The following is a 25,978-nucleotide window of genomic DNA, read 5'->3' on the forward strand; positions in this document are numbered from 1 at the left end:
TTGATAGCTGGGGGTAGAAAAAGAAACCTTTTTTTTTCCCAAAAAAAAAAAAAAAAGTTTCCATGTAAAAAAGCCCAGCCAGATCAAATGCAGGGACATTAAAGTTCCAAGGACATGATCTTGGCAGGCTTAGAAAATAATTTCCAGCCAGTCTCACCTAAAAAAAATCTTATTTTTGTTCCTTCTTGTTTGATGCAGCAGCTCATCCAAGCAAACCAGCTTCACCGTTGCAATTTCCCCAATGTGGATTTATTTCTGTTGGAATTGATTGTGTGAATCTGCCACAGGCAGAGGAAAGAGATTCCCATCTGGGCAAAGTCCCTGCAAGCTGCTTCCATAGCAAATTTCATTTTTATTGTTATTTCCTGGTTGAGTAATTCAGCTGGAGCACAGGAGGGAGGCCCAGGGAGAGAAGTCCAAACATTTTCTGCTGGCTGCAGATCCTGCACTCCCCTGGGAGATGGGAAGGTGGGATCAGGATTAATTTGGGATTTTTATCTATCTTTTATGCTCCCAGCGTGCCTGGAATGAGTTCAGGGTGCCAAACCCTTCTGGCGGCTCCAGCAATCCAAATTTGAGCACAAATATTATTATTCAAATGCTTAATACTCCTCCTGTACTAAAATGGCATAGAAAATATTGTTATTAATGCCCTTAATTCTCCCCCTGAATTAAAATGGAGTGGATTGGGTGCCTGATCCTGATTTCACAGCTGAAATCCACAACTGAATTGCTTTCACCCTCTGGCTTTAATGAAGGCCTTGCCAATTAATTGTGGGGGCAAATTAAAGAACCTCAGCAACATCTGAGGAGTTAAAAGTGATTTTAAGCATGGAACAAGAAGCACTTCTTTAGTTTGGTGTTGGATTTTTGTGCTGTGTCTTTCTGGAGCTGGAATTCCTGTGACCTCCTCAGTTAGGGATGGCTTTTCCCTGGGGATAAAATCACCTGGCACAGGAGGACAACGAGCAGGGAGCTGTGAGGGGAATTCTTTTTCTCCCCTTCATTGATACAACAAAATGGAAATGGGCTGTTGGTTTTCCCTAATGCGAATAATAACAACTGCAGTGATAGATTTGTCATTGCCAGTATTGATTTCCTTCCCCAACATAAACTATTTTTAAAAATGCCTCTTCAGGGGTTTTTATTTGCTGGCAGGGCTGGGGTTTCATGCTGCTCTCCGCTGGGCCTGCAGGAGCAGGATCTGCCTGGCCTTAAAAGTGAAAGGAAAAGTGGAAAAAAGGGAAAGTCAGGGAAAAAAAGAAAAAAAAAAGGCAAAGGAGAAGGATGAGGAGGATGAATTGAAAGAGAATGAGGAGAAAAGCAGGAATATCTGTCCCACCCAGCCCACGGGAACTGCAGGGAGGGGAGCAGAGCTGCTGGGAACACAAGGAGGAGGCAAACATTTTGGAGCACAGCTCTTTCTTCTGCCTCGAGCCACGTCCAGGTGAACCACAAAGAACTTTGAGTGGAGCTGCTGGAGAGAGCCCAGAGGAACCCACGGAGCTGCTGCGGGGCTGGAGCCAGGCTGGGAGAGCTGGGAAAGTTCCCCTGGAGAAGGGAAGGATCCAGGGAGAGCTCAGAGCCCCTGCAGGGCCTGAAGGGGCTCCAGGAGAGCTGCAGAGGGACTGGGGACAAGGATGGGGGGACAGGACACAGGGAATGGCTCCCACTGCCAGAGGGCAGGCCTGGATGGGATACTGGGAATTGGGAATTGTTCCCTGGCAGGGTGGGGAGGGACTGGGATGGAATTCCCAGAGCAGCTGTGGCTGCCCCTGGGTCCCTGGCAGTGCCCAAGGCCAGGCTGGACAGGGCTGGAGCAGCCTGGGACAGTGGGAGGTGTCCCTGCCATGGCAGGGGTGGGATGGGATGAGATTTCAGTTTGGGTTCTTCCAACCCTACCCAACCCAACCCATGAGAGTGGAAGTGGCAGAGGGAGACCCGGGGAGGCCTGACCCCTTCTCTTTGGTTGGGATCACAGAGAGGAGTTCCTAAAAAAATGAAAGGAAGGAAAGGAAGGAAAGGAAGGGAGGAAGGAAGGAAGGAAGGAAGGAAGGAGAGAAAGAATTTATATATATAAATTAATTAACAAATGATAAACAAATAAACAATAAACAAATAAAATACACAAAAATAAACGAACAAATAATTTAGTAAATAATATATTTCTGATACAGACAAATAAATAAATAAATAAATAAACATATAAATAAATAAACATAACCATTTTAAAGGTCAAACAAAAAAAAAAAACCAACAAAAAAAGCGGCAAAAAACCAAAATAAGCAGCAAAAACCCAAAACAACCGCGCGTGCACGTGCTTTCTTTTTATTTTTTTTATAATTTTTTTTAATTATTTTTTTTTTAAAGGAAACCTTCATTCCTCCCGCCCGCTCCCGCGCATCCCCCACCCACCCTCGGCGGGGCGGGGGCACCCCGGCCGCTCTCCCCGCATCCCTCCCCTCCCTTCCCCTCCCTCCCTCCGTGCGCTGCCCGTGGGCGGTGTCGCCGCGGCTCCCCTGCGTGTGGCTGTCCCCGGCGCTGTCCCCGAGCCCGCGGCGTGCATGGCCGTGCGCGGGCGGCGATGGCAGCGCGCTGATGGCCCAGCTCGCCATGGCCGCCCGGGAGGAGCTCTACAGCAAAGTCATCCCGCGCCGGAGCCGCCAGCACCGCGCCGGCACCGTCAGACATGGCTCGTCGCTGGAGATCCTGCTCTCCATGGGCTTCCCCAAAGCTCGGGCGTGAGTCGCTGCCCCCCGCGGGGCTTTTCTGCTCTTTTCTGGCGCTTGGCGGAGCGGGGAGAGGCGGGCGCCGCTCGGCTCCGCTGCTCCGGAGCGGCGCGGGGCCGGACGCGGGGAGGGAGCGCCGGGGAGCCGGGGAGCCAGCCCGGGAAGAGGCGGGGATGCTCTGCCGGAGAGGGGGGATGCGCTCCTGAAGAGGGGGGATGCACTCCCGGAGAGGGGGGATGCGCTCCTGAAGAGGGGGGATGCCCTCCCGGAGCAGGGGGATGCGCTCCCGGAGAGGGGGGATGCGCTCCTGAAGAGGGGGGATGCCCTCCCGGAGCAGGGGGATGCGCTCCCGGAGAGGGGGGATGCGCTCCTGAAGAGGGGGGATGCGCTCCTGGAGCAGGGGCATGCTGTGCTAGAGAGGGGGGATGCGCTCCCGGAGCAGGGGGATGCACTCCCGGAGAGGGGGGATGCACTCCCGGAGCAGGGGGATGCCGTGCCGGAGCGGCCCGGACAGCGGAGGATGCTGTGCCGGAGCAAGGAGATGCTCTGCCGAGAGGGAAATGCGCTCCCGGAGCGGGGGGGATGCTCTGCCGGACAGCGCGGGGATGCTTCCCCGGCTGCAGGGGATGCGCTCCCGGAGCAGGGGGATGCTGTGCCGGAGCGGCCCGGACAGCGGGGGATGCTGTGCCGGAGCAAGGAGATGCTCTGCCGAGAGGGAAATGCGCTCCCGGAGCGGGGGGGATGCTCTGCCGGACAGCGCTGGAATTTAAAAAAAAAAGCAGGGGATGCGCTCCCGGAGCGGCCCGGAGATGCCTGCTCGGAGCAGCCAGGGAAGCGGGGGATGCGCTCCCAGAGCCGGGGGGATGCGCTGCCGGGCCGGCCGGGGAAGCGGCGCGATGCTGTCCCGGGCTGCGGGGGATACGGCCTGGGGACGAGCTCTCGGAACCGCCCGGACAGCCGGGAATGCTCTCTTGGCAGCGAGGGATGCTCTCCCGTGGTAGAGGATGCTCTCCCGGGGCAGGGGATGCTCTCCCGGGGCAGGGGATGCTCTCTCAGAGCAGGGAATGCTCTCTCAGAGCAGGGAATGCTCTCTCAGAGCAGGGGATGCTTTCCCGGGGCAGGGGATGCTCTCCCGGGACAGGGAAGGCTCTCCCGGAGCAGGGAATGCTCTCTCAGAACAGGGAATGCTCTCCCGGAGCAAGGGATGCTCTCCCGGAGCAAGGGATGCTCTCCTGGAGCAGGGAATGCTCTCCCGGGGCAGGGGATGCTCTCCCGAGGCAGGGGATGCTCTCTCAGAGCAGGGAATGCTCTCCCGGAGCAAGGGATGCTCTCCCGGGGCAGGGAATGCTCTCCTGAAGCAGGGGATGCTGTAGGACTCTCGGGATGCTCCGCTCGCCTCCCCCGGCCAGGCAGGAGCCCCGGGCACTCCGCGTCCCACATCCCGCCTGTCCCGAAGTTCGGGATGGCCAGGGAGGCAGTTTTTGCCACCCAAAGTGAAATTGCTTTAGCTCGGACACCCGGGGGATTTTGTTTAATCCGTGTACAAGTCACCCTAAAAGCAGCAGAAGCAGATTTCCATCCGCAGCCCGAAGTGGTTCGGTTTTTGTTGCCCAATTCACGCCCTGGTGTGACCTCCCTGCGTGTGCTTATGCTTTAAATTAATCAGGCTGCAAACTAATGATGACTTAATGAGGGAACAGTGGCTCCTGAGGTGGGACTGCTCGCTTTGGGATCCAGATGAAACCGGGGGGATCGGGATGGTTCCTTGATCTCCCTAAGTTTTCCGTTTGTTGTTGAAACCCGTCAGAACTCCGGGGTTTTGCAGCCTGTCTTGTCACAGTTCTGGGGTTTTTTATATATAAATATAGACAGGCACATGCAGTTTAAGGGCATATGTTCCTTGTGGATTCGTGGGATTGCACGGATCCACCAGCACATGCAGGAAATCTTATTTTTGTTTTCCACGGTGCTGCGTTGCACTCCTTCTGGCTGTCAGTTATCTACTGAGATCAGCTCGCAGCTTTTAGACACAGTGAATGCAAATGAAGAGCAGGGCAGAGCAGTGACTTCATGCTGAGCTCGGCTGGAAGAAAAGATGGTTGGAAAAAAAAATGTGTATCTTTCAGAGGAGCTGGAATTTAAAAAAAAAATCAGCTTGATCCTATGAATGAAAGTGGTTCTTACCTGCACAACAGTGCCATCAAGGCTGCCAGGCAGCCCTGCTCTTACCTGGCTCAGGAACTGTGTCTATGGGTCACATTCCTGCCCAAAAGAGCTGGCATTTGGTAAAATGCACTCAGAGCTTCATCACGCAGGGCAGAGATGGTTAAACACAGGGGGCAAGCCAGAAAAATGGGCAAAATATCCATAAATTCAAAAAGTACTTATTGGAGAAGCAGCCAGGCAGGTGGGTAAAGCTGTCTTGAGTTCAGGATAACCCTGTGTGACAATTCAGCAGAGCAGAGAAGGTTAAACACAGGGAGCAAACCAGAAAAATGGGCAAAATACCCATAAATGGAAAAAGTATCTATTGGAGAAGCAGCCAGGCAGGTGGGTAAAGCTGCCTTGAGTTCAGGATAACCCTGTGTGAGAGCTCAGCTCTCTGCTGGGACAGGCTCCACTCATCCCATCTGAAGGAGCAGTGAGTGCTCCTGTTCCACCCTGCTGGAAGTGCTACAAATAATTCATCATTAAAATTCAGACAAAAATCAACATGGAAATAAACCAAATAAAATCCAAGAGGTGCCACCAAGGGTAGGATGTGGATGGAGCACAGGTTTGGGAGTTTGAGAGGGAGGAGTGCATGGGAAAATGACATTTCCTAAAGGTCCAGAGAGTGCTTTTTAACTCTCAGTATTTCTCTGGTAGTGGGAAGGAGAACACCAAGATGCCAGTGACATAAAATCATCATCCCCCTCCAGAGATGGTAAGGAGAGTAAAAAACAAAAAATCATCATCTCCTCCTGAGATGGTAAGGAGAAGTAGCCTTAAAGCACTTGTGAGTTTTCCCCCAAAACTCTCCCACCTCTGTTTGCTGCCCCAAAGCCACAGCTCCAGCAGGGAATTCAGTGAAATGGGAATTCAGTGAAAAGGGAATTCAGTGAAATGGGAATTCAGTGAAATGGGAATTCAGTGAAATGGGAATTCACTGAAATGGGAATTCAGTGAAATGGGAATTCAGTGAAATGGGATTTCAGCTCTGTGCACACAAACACGAGCCAGGCTGGTACTTAAAAGTGGTGACCATCTGTTTGGGTGGCTTATGCAAAACAAACCTCCAAGTTGTCAGACAAGTCTGTCAGGCATGTCACAAAATACCATCGCTGCCTCCTGGCTCTGGGCTGCAGCTGGGGACAGAGGGGACAGAGAGGGGCACCTCAGGCAGGGCCACAGGCACGGGGCTGAGCTGGAATCTGCATTTCCAGGGTGGTATGGGCAGAGCTCACATTGCCTGGCTTCCAGCTTTACCCTGTGTGTGCTAAAATAATCAAAGGTGAAGGTTTAAATGTGATTTCCAGGTGTTGCTGATGGCTCAGTGGGGGCAGAAGTTGGGCTGAGGCAGGGGAGCCAAGAGGGGATGTCAGCAAGTGCCAAACTGCCATGGGGTTCCCAAAAACCCTTTATTTGTCCATCCCACGGGTGGTTTGTGGGGGACTGGGGTGAAGGGCCCATCAAAGGACGTGTCCTTCCTCTCTGAGCTGAGACAATCCTGCAGTTAATGGATCTGCAGCGTCCCCCAGCTCACACTGACACTTTGAGGTTCCCCCCTCTGAAGAGTTTTTTGGCACAGGTCTGTCTGTTTTCCTTCTTCCCAGCACCAGCTGCAGTTCAGGGCTCCTGTGAATCACAGGGTGAAGGTGAAAGCACTTCTGGAAGGTTCTACCTGAGCACAGTGTGTCATCCCTCTGAACCCTCAGCACCAGCTGCTGCTCTGCCCTGCTGGCTCTTGCCAGCACACAGCCATTATTATTATTATTTTATTTTGCAATTAGCCCATTAGATTACGTACTGTCTGGCCCCACAGGCTGTCCCTATCCCCAGGAGTTTCTGATTGAAGCAAGCAAGGAAGGCAAAGGTGAGGTTGTAATTCCCATTTTGCAATTTGAGCACCAAGAAAAACATTTTACCCTTGTTCACACAAAGGCCTAATCAAACCCCCAGTGCTTCAGTGCCCTAAACACAACAGGAGGAGTCTTCCAGAAAGAGATTTCATACAAATGTTAGTTCCCAGTTACCCTAAAATATTATTTATCATCTTGTTATGAATTTCCCATCAGTGGTTTCACCTAATTGTCATCCAATCTGCCTGCCAGCACCTCTCACTATTGTTTGTAATGCCTGTATATCCCTGAGAGCAGAGAGAAGAAAAGCACAAAGTAATTTACAGGCCATCAAAACCACAGGGGATCACTTACAACTCCTATGCCTGTAGAAGCAATTAAAAAAAAAATCTATAATGTGTCTATAAAAGGCTAAAATTGAAAAAAAATTAGTGATGGACTACAGTTTCATTCAGGATGGAAGAAGACCTTTGACCAAACTTGAATTATTGAAACTTATTTATCCTGCATGGTGCAGAAATCAATGTGGCTCCAGAATCTGCAAGTTTTAAAAGTTTCATGTCAGCCTTTAAAAAAACATCCTCAAAACCAGAAAGTTCTAGCATGAGGAAAAATTACTGATCCTGCTTTCTTTGTTTTAATTCTGGGTTCACAGAATGGATGTAGAAATGGATGTAATGCATGGATGTATAAATGTATAAAATTCAAGATGTTTCAGCTGCTGTATACAATTCTGAACTCAAGGCACAGCTCTGAGATGCTGTTTCAGAGGAGATCCAGGCCCAAGAAAATGAAGATAATTCCCTGGTCCCTGCCATTACTCAGGCTGGGTAAATCACTGCCCACAGCCAGAACACTTAAATTAGAGATATTGTGCTTTTTCTGTCACTGCTGTCTCTGATAAGCAGAAGAGATGACACAGGTGGCAGAGCTTTCCAAAACTAAATGGATCTTCCTTCCCCTCATCTGGGCCTGGAAAAGGGTTTAACTCTGTGTCCATGAGGAGGAGTTGATTCCCCTGGACCTGGGTAAAACCAGACTTGGATTTGCCTTCTCAGAAACGAGGAGAATTTACAAATATTAAAGGTTTCATTATTGTGGAAGAAATGAAGCTCAGATCCCGTTTACAAACAGTAAAAGCCTCTCTGGTGTTTTCAAAGGGATTTTTAGCCTGCTAAGACATGTTTTGCTTAGTAACAGACTTAGCAACATGCAGGATTTCAGCACAGCAAGGCTGGAGTCGCTCCTTCCTCTGGGCTTGGAGCTGGATTTGGGAAGTGACTGCCTGGAAGAGAAGTGCTGCTCATCATTTTCAATTTTCAAGTGGCTTCCCTTCCTTCCCAGCTCTGCCTTCAGGGTGTTTGTTTTCTGCAGATACTCCTGGCTGAAACTCATCCCGCTGCAGAGACCCAGCCCAAAACCAGCCCCAAGAAGTCCCACTTGAGCCCAGACATTTGAAGGATTTTCCTGATTCCCAGGGTTTTTTTGGGAAATAAATGTGAAGGATTTTCCTGATTCCCAGGGTTTTTCTGGGAAACAAATGGGAAGGATTTTCCAGGGAAACAAATTGGAAGGATTTTCCTGATTCCCAGTATATTTCTGGGAAACAAATGTGAAGGATTTTCCTGATTCCCAGGGTTTTTCTGGGAAATAAATGTGAAGGATTTTCCTGATTCCCAGGGTTTTTCTGGGAAATAAAAGTGATGTATTTTCCTGATTCCCAGTGCCTGGTGCTGGCCCAGGGCGTGGAGGGAAACCCCATCCCAAGGGAAGGAGCTGATGGACAGAAATGTTGCTGGAAGCAGCAGCTTGGGAGGCTCCACTGAAAGGGATTTCCACGTTCAGCAGTGCTGGAGGGAATCTTGAATGGAAAATGCAGGTGTTGTAGCCACAGGGGCTTAGGGAAAAGCTTCCCCTCGAGCTGTGTCTGTGCTCAAGGAGCACAGGGAGCCTTGGGTTGTGTGGCAGGGAAACCCTCAGAGCAAAATGCTTCCATTTGCATGGAAGGAGGACATTTGTGTGCAGGAGGTGCCTAGGAAGGGTTTGTGACCTGTTTCCAAGTGCTGGCAGAGGGAGAACTTCTGCAGGTGCTGCTTTGGGAAGTCACTTGCACAAGGCCCTGGTTCCCTGCACTCAGCTCTGTGCCCCTCTGTGTCAGGGTTTAGGGGATGGGACTGGGGCAGTCTGAGCCCTGAGCTGCTCTGGTTTGTGTTTGGCCGTTCCTGGGTCAGCCCTGAGGCTCAGAACTGTTCTGTCCATCTGTCTGGAGGGGATCCAACAGGTCTGCAGGACAGGGCAGGGAGATAAGGCAGCAGCTGCCAGGGAGTGCTCTGGGAAAGGCTGCAGAAACATCCATTAGGGACTCAGTCCCTGGCTGCTCTGCACATGGATTTTAATTTTTTAATTTTTTTTTCCACTGGTTTTACTGCAGATCTCAGCTGTGGGACTGAGATGATTCCTGCAGGATTCAGGTTGTTCCGTGCCAGTGGCTCCAGTGTGTTTGGGGTGGGGGGATCTCCATGAGACAGTTCCTCACTTTAGAGATTTAAAGTGATCAGCCACAGAGGGCTCTTTATTTCCACTGTGTGTTCTGAAAACTGAGGCACAGAGAAGCTTAGAGATCAAATCTACAGTTAGGCTGAGACTTGCACCTGAATCTGTGGAGTTTCAGTCCATTCATGCAAGACTTAATAGAACAACTATTTCCATGACATGGTACAGCATTTTCAGAGGGAGGGAAACCTCTTATCAAAGGGAAAGGAGACATTCCTGTGATAAGATCAGGCTGTAAAATGATAATGGCAGCAGCAGTGCTTGGTGTTACCTCAGTGATTCAGGATGCTGGACACAGAAGTGCCATTAATCAAATGGACACAGAAGTGCCATTAATCAAACCTGATGGCTGGGAGCCCTGGAACAATCAGATATTCAGGGCTGATATCCACGGAGAAAACTTTTCTGCCACAAACATCTGAGGAAAGAGTTTAAGGACAGAGCACCCCTGCACAAAGATTGCTCAGCCAAGGTCAGGGAGCCCCTGCAGGACCTGCTGGCCCGGAGAACGAGCTCGTGTGTGTGTTCAGGGAGGAAAACAAAAAGCAAACTCCTCTGTAGTGGCTGCACACCCCACACTTCACTGGGATCTGCTGTTTGAGTGTTGGAGCAGCATCACCATGTGCAGAGAGGTCCCGGCTCAGCCAGCATTCCCTGCATTGCTGAGATGTGGTTTTCAAGGCTGTCTGACTTGGCAAACGCTGACAGAGATGTCAGGGAGTTTCCTGGTCCCTGAGTACTTGGTTTGTTTTGGTATTAAAATTACATGGTGACAAGAAAACATTTCCTTGGGCTTCCGTCCCTCTGATGATTTCCTTGTCTCGAAGCCAAGGTCCTGAACTTGATCCTACCCTCTGATCTAGGAAGGAGAGGAGCCCACAAAGTGCAACCCAGACCTCACATGTCACCGAGGGAGCCTGAAAAATTGCTCTGTGCCTTCTGTGCCAAAGCCCCAGGCAGTTAAAAACTTGATCCTTAGGATGCAATTCCCTCTCAAGCTTCCTATCAGCTTGGGGGGATGCAGATCCCAGTTTTATCTTTTCTGTCCCTTTTGCTTTCTCTTCACCTATCTCCAGACCTGATACCACTGTCAGGAGCCAGCTTAAATGTGCTGATGAGATTGTCAAGACAAAGAGTGGCAGGGAGCAGTCAGGATTTCAAGTGAAGGATTTCAGGTGAAGGATTTCAGGTGAAGGATTTCAGATATCCAGCGTGTTTGAAAGGAGCCTTGTTGGCATTAACTGCTGATTCTCCTCCCGCCTTGGGCAGTGCAGTGTTGGGCTGTTTCCTGCACAGTTCTGCCTCTTGTAAAGCCCTCTGGAAGTTCATCCCTGGATTATTGCTGCCGCTTTCCTATGGAGCAGCCTGTGCTCAGAGGGTGCTGCAAACCCCTGAGACTGGCAGAAATCAGGGGGGAATTCCATTCTTTGAAAGACCATGAGAAAAAAAAAAAAATTAAAAAAAACTCCTAAAAATGTGGCGCTTTTAAATATCAACTGCTAACCCTGCTGGCTCCTGAGGACACTTTTTTGTTTTTAAGTCACTTCTGAAAGTGAATTTGGACTCTCAGAGTTGAAAACACTGCCCTGGGTTTTAACTGGGAGCTCATCGTGGATGCACAGCATGTGCTGTGCAATTGCAGAAAGAATAGAGACATCCGTGTGTGTGTCTGTGCTGCACCAGTCTAATTATCCTCAACAAGCAGAGTCATCAAAGGAGCTGTGCCTCAGCAGCTGACAGGATTTGGATTCCAGCACCGAGGCTCTCTGCAGCCTTTGTGCTCCACAATGGGCTGCACTGCCACGCCAGGGCTCCTCAGCCTGCTGCCTCAGGTTTAGTTTTTATATTTTTCAGGTGCTGCTTTAGTGTGTGGGTCTGGGTTCATGTCAGGGGATGGTGAGCTCTGCACAGAGCAGGGACACAAAACAATTCCTGCTCCAGCTGGGCACCAAGGACAAATGATCCAAATCTCAGCCCAGGAGCACAAACCCTGTGGGCTGGAGAGAGAAAAACAAGCAGGATGGGACTGCAGGGGCTGCAGCTGGGGTTGGACACTGAACTGCAATGTGCACATGGAGCAGAGCTGAGCCCAGGGAGAGACCCCGGCAGCGCTCGCGCATTTTGGGACCATTTGGGTTCATCTTGGGTTCATTTTGGGACCATTTGGGTTCATCTCGGGTTCAGCCCTGGCTGAGCTCTTGTGCTGCCCAAGGTGCATCCATGGAGGCCTTTTAATAAATCCCTGCTTTGTTCCTTTATTCTTCAGCTCTGTCCAGCCTCTGTTCTAGGCCAGCCTGCACAAGGCATCAAGCTCCTCTAGAAATACGGGGTGGGGGGGAAGAAAGAAAACAGAAGAAGTCCTGAAAACAGTGAGAAATTGAGAGAATTGCTGAAATTGCCATAACAAAGCAGCTGACAGCCTGCAGAAACAGTGTTTGAGACACCTTGGACCTCTTGGCTCTGTTCATTAGGTGCTGTCCCTTCAAACCCACTCTTACCATTTATCCTGAAGTTTAGCAAGGGCTTGAGGTGCTCCTGAACACCCACAACTCGTGGTACAGAGCTTAGAGACACCAACCTCACACACCTGGGGAGCAGGAGTGCTCCTCCATTCCCTGGGAGGCCTCAGAATTCCCATTTCCCCCAAAGATTCCCAAAATCCCCAGTGGCATGTGCAGGTAAGACAGTATTCTGTCAGGTCTGGTCAGGATTGGAATAAAATTTAAACCAGTAATTATAAATTGAGCCTGGAATGAGAGAGGGGAGATGTGTTTGATGCCTCTGCTTTCCCCAGACACCAAATCTGTGCCCTTGGGGGTGAATTTTGGCACTTGCAGGCCAGTCCCTGTCAGCAGAACACCTTGGGAATGCTGCTGGAAGGCTGGGGCTGAGCAAACCTTGGGATGTCTGCCCTGTGTGCTAAACCCAGAGGCTGGGAACTCTGACAGACACCCACAGCCTGGCAGGGAAAGAGGTTTAGCTGTGCTTCACTCCCACCCATCACCCCTGGCACCATCAAACACAAATCAAGTGCCACTTTTCACCCTTCCCTGAAGTACTGCTGGTGCTCTGCTCTCCATGACTCTGCAGAATTAATCACTCGGGGCTGCTGACTGTGACATCACTTGCCAGGGGGTGTTTTAGGGAGATTTCTCATCTCCTGATGTGTAAAAAATGACTCTTTTCCTTCCCCTGTGCTGAATGAAACCCAGCAAGTTCTTCCACGACTCATCCCATTAATGGGCTAAATTAGCCCAGGCCCTCAGGAATGGCTGAGACCAAGGTGGCCCAAACATTTCCAGGCATTAAATGGCACTGGGAAGACCTGAAACAGATGAGGTGATGCTGTTTTCTTTCTGAGCTGTTCCCCATTTCACCCCATTTTTGCACTTTCGTGATGCAAATTTCAAGCTGAGGTGAAACCCCTGTGAGCAGAAATCTGATTTTTATACCACAGCAAAGGTAAACATCCTCCCTGCTCCAGGAGCTGGCACTAAATATGAGCCAGAAAGAGCCTCCAGAGGGGAGGATGGGGAGAAGGACGGGAGAAGCCAGGCCCTGACCCCAGCACTGCCTCCAAAATCCCTTTTTTTCCCAGCGAGTTGCATTGCTGGGTACATCCACAGCTGCATGAGGAGCAGCTACTCCCAGACAAGCACCACTCCCATTTTGCAGACAGAAAAATGCAGCTTGAGACAGCACACGGAGGCTCCTGATGCCAGAGAGGGCACCTTAATTAACATTTGCCATGCACTGGGGACAAAGGGCTCTCCAGAACTGCAGGCTCTAAGTGGTGTCAATGATGTCCTGCTCCCTTGTTCTGCAATTATATTGGATTTCTGCCTCACAATCGATATTTCCTTCTGAGAGGAGCTGCCAAGCCCCAGTAAGTGTCAGCTCACAATATATGAGCCAGGGATAAGCCAGTTCTCCAGGCTCCATTCACAGAAATCTCCAGCTAACCCAGATTTGGAGCTGGTTCTTACTCACACCACTCCACGGGCAGCAGGAGCAAGCCTGGCGGTAAATGGAGTTTACAGCTGCACCTTACAAATCACATTTCTGTTCCTTTTGCAGCCTCTTCATAGCTGTACCATAAATGCATTCATGTTCTGAGGGGCAGAGCCTTCCAGGAGTGTAAATCAGCCCAGCACCATTTCCTTTGTTGGAGCAATAATAACACACAGCAGCTGAGCATCTTCCCCAGAAATAACCCAACTTTCATTGCTGGCAAAGTTTCCTTTAGAGAATTGGGTCTTTTATACCACTCAGGGAAAAAAAAGCAAAAAAAAAAAGAAAAAAAAAGCCTGGGCATAAAAAGAGCCAGCACCAAAGCCTCCGGGAGGGAAAATATAAACCCCAGGTGTTTCACAGCACACCTGGGCATAAAAAGAGTCAGCAGCAAAGCCTCTGGGGGGGAAAATATAAACCCCAGGTGTTTCACAGCACATTTTTGTGTTGGGACAGTGGAGTGTTTTATAAATAATGTGAGCTGGGGCACATAATCCTGCTTTTCCAGGCGCACAGTCCTGCTTTTCCAGGCAGCTGGATCCATGGGAACCCCAATAATTTGTGTCTGAGGCACACCAGGCAAGCCCAGGAGGGTGAGGCAGAGGCCCCCAGGGTGGTGATGGCACAGGAGAGCTGCTGCTCCTTCCAAAGCCCAGCAAACACAGGGGTCCATGCTCTGTCCTGCTTAGCCACCAGTTCATTCACACCATCAGGACCCCTCACACCCACCTGTAGGGGGGATTTTGAAGTGTTGCTTGTGAAAGAAAGTGTGATTTGCAGGGGGAAAACGACCTGCTCCCCTTGGTATTGCCTGTTTTCCCCCTGAGGTAACATTTTCTACTCTCATGGGAAGGTCAGCCATTGTAGGATCCTTCATTTCATCACCCAGCTTCCCAAAGAGGAACAGAGGATTTAACTCCTGATCTTTCCCATCTTCCTGCCCCAAAGCTGCTCATCCTCACTGAGATCAAAACACTTTTTTGGGAATTCCGGGGGGAAGGATGATGTGCTGGAAGTGCAGAGTGTGCCTGGGATTCAGCTGGACTCACATATTCCTGCTTTTATTAAAATGGGCCAGCTTTTATTGGCACAGCCTGTAGCTCCTGTGGAAGTGCGTCCCACGTGGAGGAATTTGTTCTTCACCCTGGCTGTGTCCTGCCAGGTTTCTGCTGTGACTCAGCCTGACCAAGGGCACAGCATCTCCATCTCCTCCTGGGCAGCTCCAGGGAGCAGCTGCTGATTTCTTTGCTCCTTCTGGGCGTTCAGAGAGCCTCATCTGCTGCAAAGGGAACATCCAAAGGGCAGGGCCGAGGCTGCCCTGAGAAAATGTGACAACAGGAGGGGGAAAAGGAGGAATCTTTCACAGAAATGTGTCAGCCCCAAAGAGCCTGAGGCCAGGCTGGCAGGGCTAGGTTTGGAAGCAAATTCTGGGATCACGAAGCATGGGAACAGGATTGCCATGTCTTAATATTTCCACCCCCTACCAATCTCCATGAAAAATGCAGATAAAATTCTCCTGGAGCTGCTGCCACTGCTGCTTCTCCCAGCAGAGGAGCAGGAGCTTGCTGAGGTGTCGTGGGATTTCCCTGGATGGCAGCTCAGGAATTTTACAGATTTTGCTGTCAGCAGCTTGTTTTGGGGGAGAAGGATGGCAGAGATGTCACCTCAGCCCCTCCTCGCAGCCAGGGGGGCTGTGCAGGCGTGGGGAGGGATGAGAGCAGGGAGTGCCAGAGCACCCAACCCAAACCCAGCACCAAAACCCTCTTGTAATTCTGTGGTAGTGGGGAGGACACTCATGGGGCTGTTTTATCCCTTCTGACAGCAAAAAGTCGCTTGAAAACCTTCTCAGATCTCACAGGAAGCCGAAATGAGCAACACAACTGAGCCATCAGTGCAGGAAAAAACATCTTCCCTGGTTCCTGGAGCCACAGGCAGCTCCAAGTGCAGGGTGCTGCCTTCTTTTGGCTTCAGGAGTGCAGTAATTCCCCGTCTCACAGGTGTTCTGCAGGATAAACCCAGCAAACATCCAGGCTGTGACAGTGATGGGGCACAGGAGTTGTGTCTGGACCACAAAAAGGGCAGGATTCCCCCTTGGATCGCCAAAAGCCAAAAAAAAAAATCCCCTAAAAATCTAATTTAGCAGCACCTGGGAGGAAGTTGTGTTGCTGGGGTTTGGGTTTATTCACTGAAAGAAACTAATTCTGAAAGCTGAGGGCTTTGCTGTGCTGGAATCCAGGGCCTTTGTGAAGTCCAGGAGGGATGAGCTGAAGCCAGCAGCCACTCTGGAAGTCTTGGCTGAGGGATGCTCAGTGGCTCTGCAAATCAAGCACCTCCCTGAGCATGAAAGCATTTTAAGGTTTCTGCCTGAGGACACCAAGAGAGGCTCTGGCAGCACTGGTTTGGATCTGGGTGATTTGGATTTGCCGTCAGGCCATAAATAACCCCAAAATGTGCTCTTAGGTGGAAATTAGCTGCTGTTCCAGACATCCACCTCAACCTTCCACCCACTGGATATTATTTCAGTTTTGCTGCAGCACATCCCCAAACCATGCAGGACCTTTGATGTCGCTTTCATTTCGGTAATAGACATGAAATTTTGTGGTTTCTTAGGCTGGATGTAAGTGCTGGTGAGGAAGCAATCCTTTTTCCATGCTGCTTTATCTTCCCCTTGCTTGCAGCACATTAGCTCTGAGTGTCAGGAGCACGCAGGGAGTTTATTTGTGGAATATCTCTCTAATCACTGAAGTATCTGAAGCAGTGGAACAATTTAGATGAGCTTACGAAAACGGGATTGAGTGTTGTGATTAGATAATTGTCCCTTTGCTTCAAGGTGTGAGTCAAAGCAGAGACAAGTTTTTGGTTGCAGTGAAAATTCCTGAAAACTGTGGCTTTTGTGGTGGTGGTGGTGGTGAAACAAGCAGAGAATATCAGCAGCATCCCAGCCGGGTTTGGGAGCTGCTGAGGGGTGTTTAAGGGATAAATATTCCTGTCATTTTTGGGGTTTAGGGCAAAGCTGGGCAGAGGGAATGCTCATAGGTCCTCACATGTGATCCCAGCTCGGGGGAGGATGGATTTTGGTGACAGAAGATTCAACCACATGAGCAGCTCCGGGGTCACTCAGCACAGCCTTGGAGCAATTTTGGTTTTCAACCCAGTGCAGGGTGGACTCTGCTGGGAGCCCTTGGGTGCTGGTGTTACTGTGAGCTAACAGCCACCCCACAGCAGAGCTGCTGATTCTCCTATCTGGACCAGCTCTAATTTCATTTCCTCCTGGGTGTTGATCAAGGTGTTAAGCTGCTGAGGGATGTTTAAGGGATAAATATTCCTGTCATTTTTGGGGTTTAGGGCAAAGCTGGGCAGAGGGAATGCTCGCAGGTCCCCACATGTGATCCCACCTCGGGGGAGGATGGATTTTGGTGACAGAGGATTCTGAGGTGCTGTTCAAGCTCAACCACACGAGCAGCTCTGGGGTCACTCAGCACAGCCTTGGAGCAATTTTGGTTTTCAACCCAGTGCAGGGTGGACTCTGCTGGGAGCCCTTGGGTGCTGGTGTTACCGTGAGCTAACAGCCACCCCACAGCAGAGCTGCTGATTCCCTTATCTGGACCAGCTCTAATTTCATTTCCTCCTGGGTGTTGATCAAGGTTTGAGCTGCTGAGGGATGTTTAAGGGATAAATATTCCTGTCATTTTTGGGGTTTAGGGCAAAGCTGGGCAGAGGGAATGCTCGCAGGTCCCCACATGTGATCCCACCTCGGGGGAGGATGGATTTTGGTGACAGAGGATTCTGAGGTGCTGTTCAAGCTCAACCACACGAGCAGCTCTGGGGTCACTCAGCACAGCCTTGGAGCAATTTTGGTTTTCAATCCAGTGCAGGGTGGACTCTGCTGGGAGCCCTTGGGTGCTGGTGTTACTGTGAGCTAACAGCCACCTCACAGCAGAGCTGCTGATTCCCTTATCTGAATCAGCTCTAATTTCATTTCCTCCTGGGTGTTGATCAAGGTTTGAGCTGCTGAGGGATGTTTAAGGGATAAATATTCCTGTCATTTTTGAAGTTTAGGGCAAACTTGGGCAGAGGGAATGCTCCCAGTTCCCCACATGTGATCCCACCTCGGGGGCGGATGGATTTTGGTGACAAAGGATTCAAAGGTGCTGCTCAAGATCAACCACACGAGCAGCTCTGGGGTCACTCAGCACAGCCTTGGAGCAATTTTGGTTTTCAACCCAGTGCAGGGTGGACTCTGCTGGGAGCCCTTGGGTGCTGGTGTTACCGTGAGCTAACAGCCACCCCACAGCAGAGCTGCTGATTCCCTTATCTGGACCAGCTCTAATTTCATTTCCTCCTGGGTGTTGATCAAGGAGGGTTTTTCTCTGACGTGCTGGCGCATCCTGTTTGGGCTGAAATGTGCCATTCCATCCCCTGGCTCTGCTCATCTCCTGCTGGAGGAGCAGGCTTTGGAGCACAGGCACTACTCTGCCTCCACTGCGGGGTGAGGAAGGCAGAGAAATTTCCAGCAGCTCTCCTGCCATCAGCAGGGTGATAAGTGTTATCTCCATCCCCCTCCGCAGCGAGGGGAGTGCAAGGACAGAAGGATGAAGCTTCTGTTTTCCAAACTGGCTGTCAGATTTTCGGGTTTCCACGTGGCAGAGCAGGCGTGTGTGAGCTCTGCCAGGTGCATCCCGCCCTCCTCCAGAACCCTTCCACGGCTGAAATGGGAGCATCCAAAATCTGCACCTGCTCGTGGCTCATCCCTTGTCCAAAGCCAAATCCCCAGTCCCATCCGAGCACACAGCCTGGGATGGGATGTCTGACAGAATCTAGGAATTCAGGAGTTGTGTTCAGTGGTGGTTTGGGGCTAGATTTTAAAAAGTATTCAGGCATCCAGACAACAATTCTGTCCCCTCCTTGGTGATTCTCTCAGCTCCCACAGCCAAGTTCTGCACTTTCCTGCCTGCCAGATTTGGCTTCATATCTGAACTGGCTCCTCTTGTACCTGTGGTGTTACATTGCATCTCACAATTCAGAAAAAATTCAGAAAAAAAAATAGGTTTACATTCTCCCTGGTTCAGGTTAACCTTTCTCTTTCAATGCTGCTGCTTAAGATCTTCTAACCACATGGGGGAGGAGGGGGATCTAACATCGAACACAAGAGCTTTCTTTCAAGATGCAGATTGCATTATAGGAAATGAGAGGCAATAATCAAAGGAAGTTCTCCATTCTCGTTATCAGCTCTCATTTCTCACGGCAGAGCACTTCTGTGTCTGCAGCACAGCCCCTCTCAATTCTCCTCATTAGAGGTGGAGCCTCATCCCCGCTCCCTGTGCACAGCCACGATCACCTTCCCTGAGCCAGCATGGATTGTTTTTTTGCCTTTACCTTTAAACAACTCGTTTTCAAGCCCAGCCAAAGACGCAGCTCCTCTCCCCCAAAAATCAATTGCTATCAGAGCTCCCCTTTGTCTGGCCTCGCTCACAGCACGCTGCCTTGAAGAGGAATCATTCCCTTGGATTCAGCAGCCTTTGCAAGCATTGATTTTCCTGCCTGCCTTGTGTGCTGCTGATATCCCAGGCAGCTCTGGGAATGTGATAAGGAGATTGGCAGCTGGTCTGGAGGCCAGGCTGGGAAGGGAAGGTGGAAATGTTTGCAGTAGTTGGTGACAATGAATCTCCTGTGCTGGTGGCTGAATGGGAGCTGTTGGGGCATGCAGAGAAGGATTTGTAGGTTCTGATTTAAGAAAGCCCTAAACATACATTTACATGCCATTGATCTCAGTGAATGGCACAGTCTGATGTAAAGGAATATTTTGTTTCTGCCTCCCTGAGCACAGGCTGGTTAAGAACAGAGTCATTTCCCCACTCTGCACCCAGCAAACCCAGTCCTCAGAGCGGGCTGTGCTTTGCTGGCACTGCTCAAAGCCAGCAGGGAGCACTGAATTAACTTTGGGGGTGACTTTCAGGAGGCTCCTGGATCCCTGTGAGCACCCCTGCCACCGCAGCACGCTCCCCGTGCCAGGGGACACCTCTGCAGGGGATTGGGGAAGCACAGAGAGCAGAAGTGGAGGTGGCCGTGGCCACTGTGAGCTCCCACAGCCCTGCCCAGGGGTGGTTCAGCACCCTGGGAACATGAGGCCCCATTCCTCCCCACCACATTGATGCTTCCCAGCTCTGTTTGCACAGGTATTTTCCCTTTTTCCTGCTTCTGCAGAATCTCGTGTTCCCGCAGAGTGGTGGCTCAGAGCTCTGAACACATCCCAGAAACGCTCCCTGGCTTGGTTTCCATCCCTTCCCTCTCCCAGGAGCGTCGGAGGGAGCGCAGCAGGAAACTGTTCCTGCTCGGGGCAGGAAACCAAGGTCAGAAATGTGCAGCTGTAAATCTGCCAGCAGTGGTTATTTCTGGGGCCAGCTCCGTTGCAGCACTGCTCTGGTGCCAGCAGTGCTCTGGTGACAGGTGATCTGGCTGCTGGCCCACCCTAGGTGAAAAGCACTGTTGAAATTCAGGATTTTTGTGCCTTCCTCTCCCCCGCTCTTTGTGACGCGCTCAAAGGAGAGGAACAGCAATTCTCCTTCTCCTGAAGTGTGCAAGTTTTAGAACTGCTCTGACCTTTCAGAAGTCATGTTCTTCTGGTTTCTTGGATCACTTCTGACTTTTAAGTATCTCCACAATCTGTACAAGCCATAAGAGAGGGGTGGAAGACAGTGGAGGTCCCTCCTTCCACCCAAGCACTGATATTTGGGTTTTCTCCCAGGGAAGTTGTCAGGATCAGCACAGGGGCAGTTTGTCTCCTCTGCACTCCTGAACCTGGGGAGGGAAAGGAAAAGGCTTCTTCCATCCCTGCAGCACTTCTGCACCTCTCCAGCTCCCCCAAAACCTCCTGAGGCAGTTGAAAATCTATCCCAACACAACACATCTGTAATGCTGAACATCCCCGAGGGTCCTTAGGGCTGGTAGCTGTGGAAATACACAGAAATACCTATTTTCTGTCTGCATCCAGGCACATGCAGACATTTATCCACACAGACTCAATGTTCCTCCAAGAGATATCTGAAGTTAAGCAGCCATTTGTGGCCAGTGTGTGGTTTGCTTTCTTCTGTATTTTTTCCCCCCTCTCTACATCACGAACCATCAGAATTAGAAGTAGAAACCATGAGAGCGTGTTGGTTTGGAAAAGAACACGAAGCGCGACGAGAAACATCACGCAATAAAACTGAAAAGTGCATCTCAAACCCAGTGAATTATGGTGGAGGGTCTGTGGGGTGAAATGATTCAGCCACCAGGAAATTGTGTGCAAAAGCTGCCACTGGAAACACAAACCTGTCCTACAACATATTTGTATGTCTTGCTGACCACACTTGTAGGACGTTGATGAATAAAGTCTCACCCTTGCACATTTATTAACGTTTCCGTTAGCCAATCCTAATTTTAATTTCCCTCTGTTAATGCATTTGTACTTTAACCACAATGTGTGCCAGTAAGTGCCACCCTCAGTGCACCATCTTCAAAGCACTCCAGAGGGTTTCCTTCTGCTTCAAACACAAAAACTCTCAAGCTCAGATCTCAGATTGTCTGAATAAAGATCTGCATCAGCTCCACAGGATGCCCCAAGCTCCTGAGCTTTTATTTTAGGTGGCTTAAGCCATATCTAGAAACATCTAAATCTGAGTTCTGCTTCAGCAGAGAGGACTGAGTTTTATTGGTAAACTAGGACTGAGTTTTATTGATAAAATAAAGTCAAACTTCTGCTTTGCCTCTCTCCCCAAAGATAACCAAGCCCTCTAGTCCTCAAACACTCATGTGGGTGCTGCTCTTATATGTTTATTGAGAGACCTTGGAGAAAGCATGGACATGGCCTTAACTCTCTTAAAGGCACTTGGAAGAGTTTAGTTATTAATCTTTGTGTAAGTTTTGACAGTTGGGTCAGATAGATTTAAGCCATGGCCTTCAGGAGGGATTAACAAAGCCATGGTTCATCTGGGCTGGGCATTTCCTTCCGTGAGCCCAGGCACCAGGCTGAGGGCAGGAGTGTAATGCACATTTCAAAGATAATATTGCAAAGACACGTGAAGTCAATGGGAGTAGAGATCTGGTTGCAATTAAATCACAGCAAGTACAGTTTAAAATCTAGAGTTCAATCTTACTGATTTTTGAAGGGAAAGGAGAGATCTGAGGACACAAGTTACTGCAAGCAAGGTCTTGGTGGGTGTTATTGAGCTTAATTCCCCCTTGGTGGCAAGCCAAAAGGCATTTAGCAGAAGTGGGAAATCCCCCTTCCCCCTTTCAGATAAGAAATTATCTGAACATTTCAGTGTGAGAGTCTTATCTGCCTGGTATTCCCCTCTTGTCCTGGCTGCCAGCCTTCACTGTGAAATACTCTGAGCTCAGCCTGGCTGGAACACCCAGAAATTCTTCAGCAGGAGCAGGAGTGAGCTGTTCTCAGTCAGAGCAGTGATGGGCTCTGCCCTGAGCCAGCCCTGGGGTGAGCAGAGTTATAAACCAGCTACAGGGTGCTGGTGCAGCGTGACAGAAGCAAATCCCAGTGCCTGATTCCTTGGATTCTGAGCTGAGCCTGTTCCTGGGTGGGTGATAACAGAGAACTGGGAATGGAGGGGAGGCAATCCAGGATTGTCATGTGATGGTTTTGGATGCCTAATGACACAATTCTGGATGCAGTGGATTGCGCCCTAAAAGTTTGTATTGCTGTCCATGGACTGTAAGAGCCCAGACAAATAACTAGAGCAGATAAATCCAACTGCAGAATCACAGAATATCCCACTGCAGAATCACAGAATATCCAATTACAGAGTCACAGAATATCCAATTACAAGAATATTCTGAGTGGGAAGGGGCCCACAAGGACCATGGAGCCCAACTCTTCCATGAATGGCCCACGAGGGATCAAAGGCACAATTTTGGCATTGTTAGCACTTGAGCTGGCCTCAGGCTCAGACAAATCCCACCTGCACCTGCTCACGCCCAGAAACTTGGATGCACAATGTTCAGGTATAAGCACAGAACTTCTTTCCCAATCATACTTCTCCCAACACAACAGGGATCCAGGAATGTCGGGAGGAGATTGTGGTGTTCACGTGCCCTCTGAACAGGGAGAAGCTGTGAGAGAAGCAGAGAAAAGAATGATCAAAGCAATTCTTATCTCCTTTGCTGCTCCCGTGTTGTGTTTGTGCTCACGTGGAATGTGCTCTGGAGATTGTTTACCCAAGGTGATTGCTTGATTGGATTCTGGTGGAATTATGTTAATTAGCCTGTCAGGTCCAAGCTGTGTCCTGACTGTTGGGAGGCAGTCACGAGTTTTCTTTAGTATTCTTTATGATTATATGGAATATTAATAATACATAATATCATATCATATCATATCATATCATATCATATCATATATAATGGTAACAGAGCTTGTTCCAAGAGCTGAGCCAGGTGAGTGTCACCAAAGGGGTGTTGGGGACAGACCAAGGTGATACAGAGACTCCATTCTCAGAAGGCAGGAAAAGGCACTTTTTTATTAGAAATCCACTGTTCTTACAGAAACAATGGTGGATCTAAGACCTGATTGGCCTTTAGGAGTCTTCTCTCACCTATTGGGTCAAGAAGGGACAGCTCCTTCTTGTAAACATCTCTGATAAACAGAGATTGAGATAGTAATTGTTTTAATTCTTTCTCTGAGCTTTCTCACAGCTTCCCAGAATTTTCCTGTGAGAGCTGTGTCTCTCTGTGTTCAGAGGATGTGTGATTATTACGGTGAGCACAGCTCATGGCCAGCTGCCTTCTACCCCTCTTCCTGCAGAAAAGGAGGATTTTCCCTGACCACAGCTTGTAGGAAAATTATGAGAGGCCAAAAATTGCAGGGACGGCAGCAGGACTGTGAGATGAGGAATCCACCCCAATGGGCTGGGCAGGAGCAGGACTGTGAGATGAGGAATCCACCCCAATGGGCTGGGCAGGAGCAGGACTGTGAGATGAGGAATCCACCCTGGTGGGCTGGGCAGGAGCAGGACTGTGAGATGAGGAATCCACCCCGGTGGGCTGGGCAGGAGCTCTCTGATGGTGAAGATCTGCACATTTAGGATGAGTGAACCTTTATTCTGCAACCAAATTCAGGCCAGACACTGGGATTAACCCCAAAACTTCTCCCTGCAGGCCTGGGAGGGCAGAATCTCCTCTGGCCAGCGGGGCTGGGAGGCTCAGCAGCGTTTGAAGCTGCTCTGGGGCTCTGCTCTGAGCAGGTGCAGCGGTCAGAGCTGACAGAGGTTCAGCTGCTGACGGGATGGAAAAAGAGTCACACAAACAGGTCTCAATTTTCATCTCTGGAGCAAAGCTCAGAGTCATGTGAGTGACCAAATATCAGAAAATTTTATAACCGCTGGCTGCCCCCACCCAACCCCCCAGTCACACATCCTGCTCACGTCTTACCCTGGGCTTGGAGGGCTTGATTTATATTTATTTAAAATTTTGTATTTATAGTTTATATTTATATTTTAATTTTATATTTATATTTTATATTTGAAATTTTATATGTATATATTTCTATTTTATGTTTGTATTTTATATATACTTATGTTTATTTATAATATTTGTGTAATATTTGCCACAGGAAGCACCTCTACTTATATTCTTACTTTTACCAAGGATTCCACTGAAAAATGAGCATTTTATGCAAAATCCTCAGGGCATTTCACAGCACTGCATGATCAAGGTGTGAGGGGAACACCCTGGGGGTGCAGAGTGGGGTGTCCTGGGTGAAAGCTGCTCTCCAAATCCCCACCCCCTGTCCCTCAGGGTGCTGCAAGCTCCTGGCTCCAGCTTGACTTTCCATTCCATTTCCATTCATTTCCATTCTGGATTTCCCTCCTTGGTCCTTGTCAGCCAGCTGGACCCTCCCAGACACAGCCAAGCTCGTGGCAAAGGGGAAATCCCAAAATGATGATGATGCTGCTGCAGAAACCACCCAGCTTTGGGAGAGAAAAACTCAATAAACAACAGCTGAGACCTGCACAACACACCTGACCTGCTTGGTCTAGGAGTCAGGAGGTCCCAAAGATGGATTATTCCATCCTCTGTCCCATGGGCTGTTTGTTCCCTCCTCTGAGCTGTGAGCACCTCAGGGCAGGGACTGTGCCCCATCCTCTGAACAAACATCTGGGCATCTCCCACCCTGAATATTTCAGCATTCCTGGGCAGCCTGGCTGTGAGCAGCACGCAGAATTCAGCTCCTAAAGGGACAAAAGCCATGAGGAAACACAGTAAACAGCCCTGTTTATTTGAGAGGGGTTGGGGGATGTAGGTGGTGTCATCTTAAATTATTTTTTTTTTACCCCCAGTCACATTTCAGTCTCTTGACTGTTGGGTTGTGCCGTGGTTTGTTACTATAAGACACGAAAATACACAATGTGAACACGCTGCTGTTCTGGAGGTTAAAAGGGCAGTTTATTTCCTGACTCCAACATTTATAGATTTCCAAAAGTGACAGTGGATTGAAAGGTGACAGTGCCACCTCTCCAATGACACTGGACAAACCAACAGTCCATCACATTTCTCTTCCTCTATAAAAGACTGCAAAACAATAAGTTATTTATATAAAGTGTGTGAGAAAGTTTGTTACACGAATGCAAACATCAGAAGGCTTAGAAAATCTTAAAAAATCAGGGTGTCAGTTCTTTAGTGAGGATGGATGGTTCGCTCCTGTGGAGAAGGATGGAGCACTGGAAGAAACAACACCCCGTTAGTTCTGAGCAGATTTAACACCCCTGCCAAGCTGCCATCTGCCACGAGGAGGGGATGAGGCTGCCAGGGCTGGACTGCCTCCTTGCTTTGTTCCAGGCAAGCCCAAGTGTGAGCTCACACCCCGCTCAGGTGTTGTGCCTTCAAAAGAGCATTTCGGTGACTCCACGGAAATGAGAAGCTCTGGGGTTTGTCTGGGGGGGTGTGGTGTTGGGAATTGTCGGTTTGGGGGCTGGAATTGCATTTTTTTGTGCTGTGAACAGGGAAATGGTGCTGTAAAGATCAGGAGATTCCCTCTGGTACCACAGCAGTAGTGCCACGTGCTGTTTGCTCTCTCTGAGGCTGTCAGGGCTCAGAGAAATGCAAAACTCACTGCAGCTTTCACCTTGCCCCACTGACAGCACAGGAAGCGGTTCTTTGAGTATTTCCTACTCAGCTGCAAGGAGGAAACACTCCCAGGGCAGGACTCCCCAAATGCCACCTCTCGGGTGCAGGCCACGGGGCTGAGGGGAATCATGTTCACAGGGGGACACCCCCAGAGCATCCCAGACTGCTGCCTGCCCCACAATCCCAGAATCACGGAATGGTTTGGGCCTTAAAGATGATTTGTTCCAAGCCCTGGGTGGATGGCACGCACTAAATCATGGGTTTGTTCCACTCGTGGAAGGGGAATTATAAAATCACAGTGGATGTGGCACTTGGGGACACGGTCAGTGGTGGCCTGGCAGTGCAGGGGAAGGATTGGACTCTCTGATCTCACAGTTCCTTTCCAACCTTAAATTATTCAGGGGGATGGGGGAAATTATGCCAGAAGTATGAGCTGAAATGCTCTCCTTTATTTGGGGTGGCCTGTCCCTACCAAGCTGTGAGCACAGAAAGCACCAGAGAAGTTTTTTG

General features: G+C 49.8%; 1 protein-coding gene across 2 annotated transcripts in view; it reads left to right on the forward strand.

Annotated features, from left to right (window-relative positions):
• The first annotated feature begins 2,456 nt into the window (after positions 1-2,456).
• Positions 2,457-25,978, forward strand: part of UBASH3B (ubiquitin associated and SH3 domain containing B) — a 66,707-nt gene continuing 43,185 nt past the window's right edge. The window contains exon 1 of one of the 2 annotated variants that reach the window (XM_039722005.1): positions 2,457-2,741. In XM_039722005.1, coding sequence (XP_039577939.1) covers positions 2,599-2,741 — 143 coding nt within the window. In that variant the 5' untranslated portion in view covers positions 2,457-2,598. The remainder of the gene's footprint in view (positions 2,742-25,978) is intronic. The other variant, XM_039722006.1, reaches the window with a different exon arrangement.

Source organism: Passer montanus, unplaced genomic scaffold, assembly GCF_014805655.1.
Source record: "Passer montanus isolate IOZ18808 unplaced genomic scaffold, ASM1480565v1 scaffold47, whole genome shotgun sequence".
In the NCBI taxonomy this organism is placed as follows: domain Eukaryota; kingdom Metazoa; phylum Chordata; class Aves; order Passeriformes; family Passeridae; genus Passer; species Passer montanus.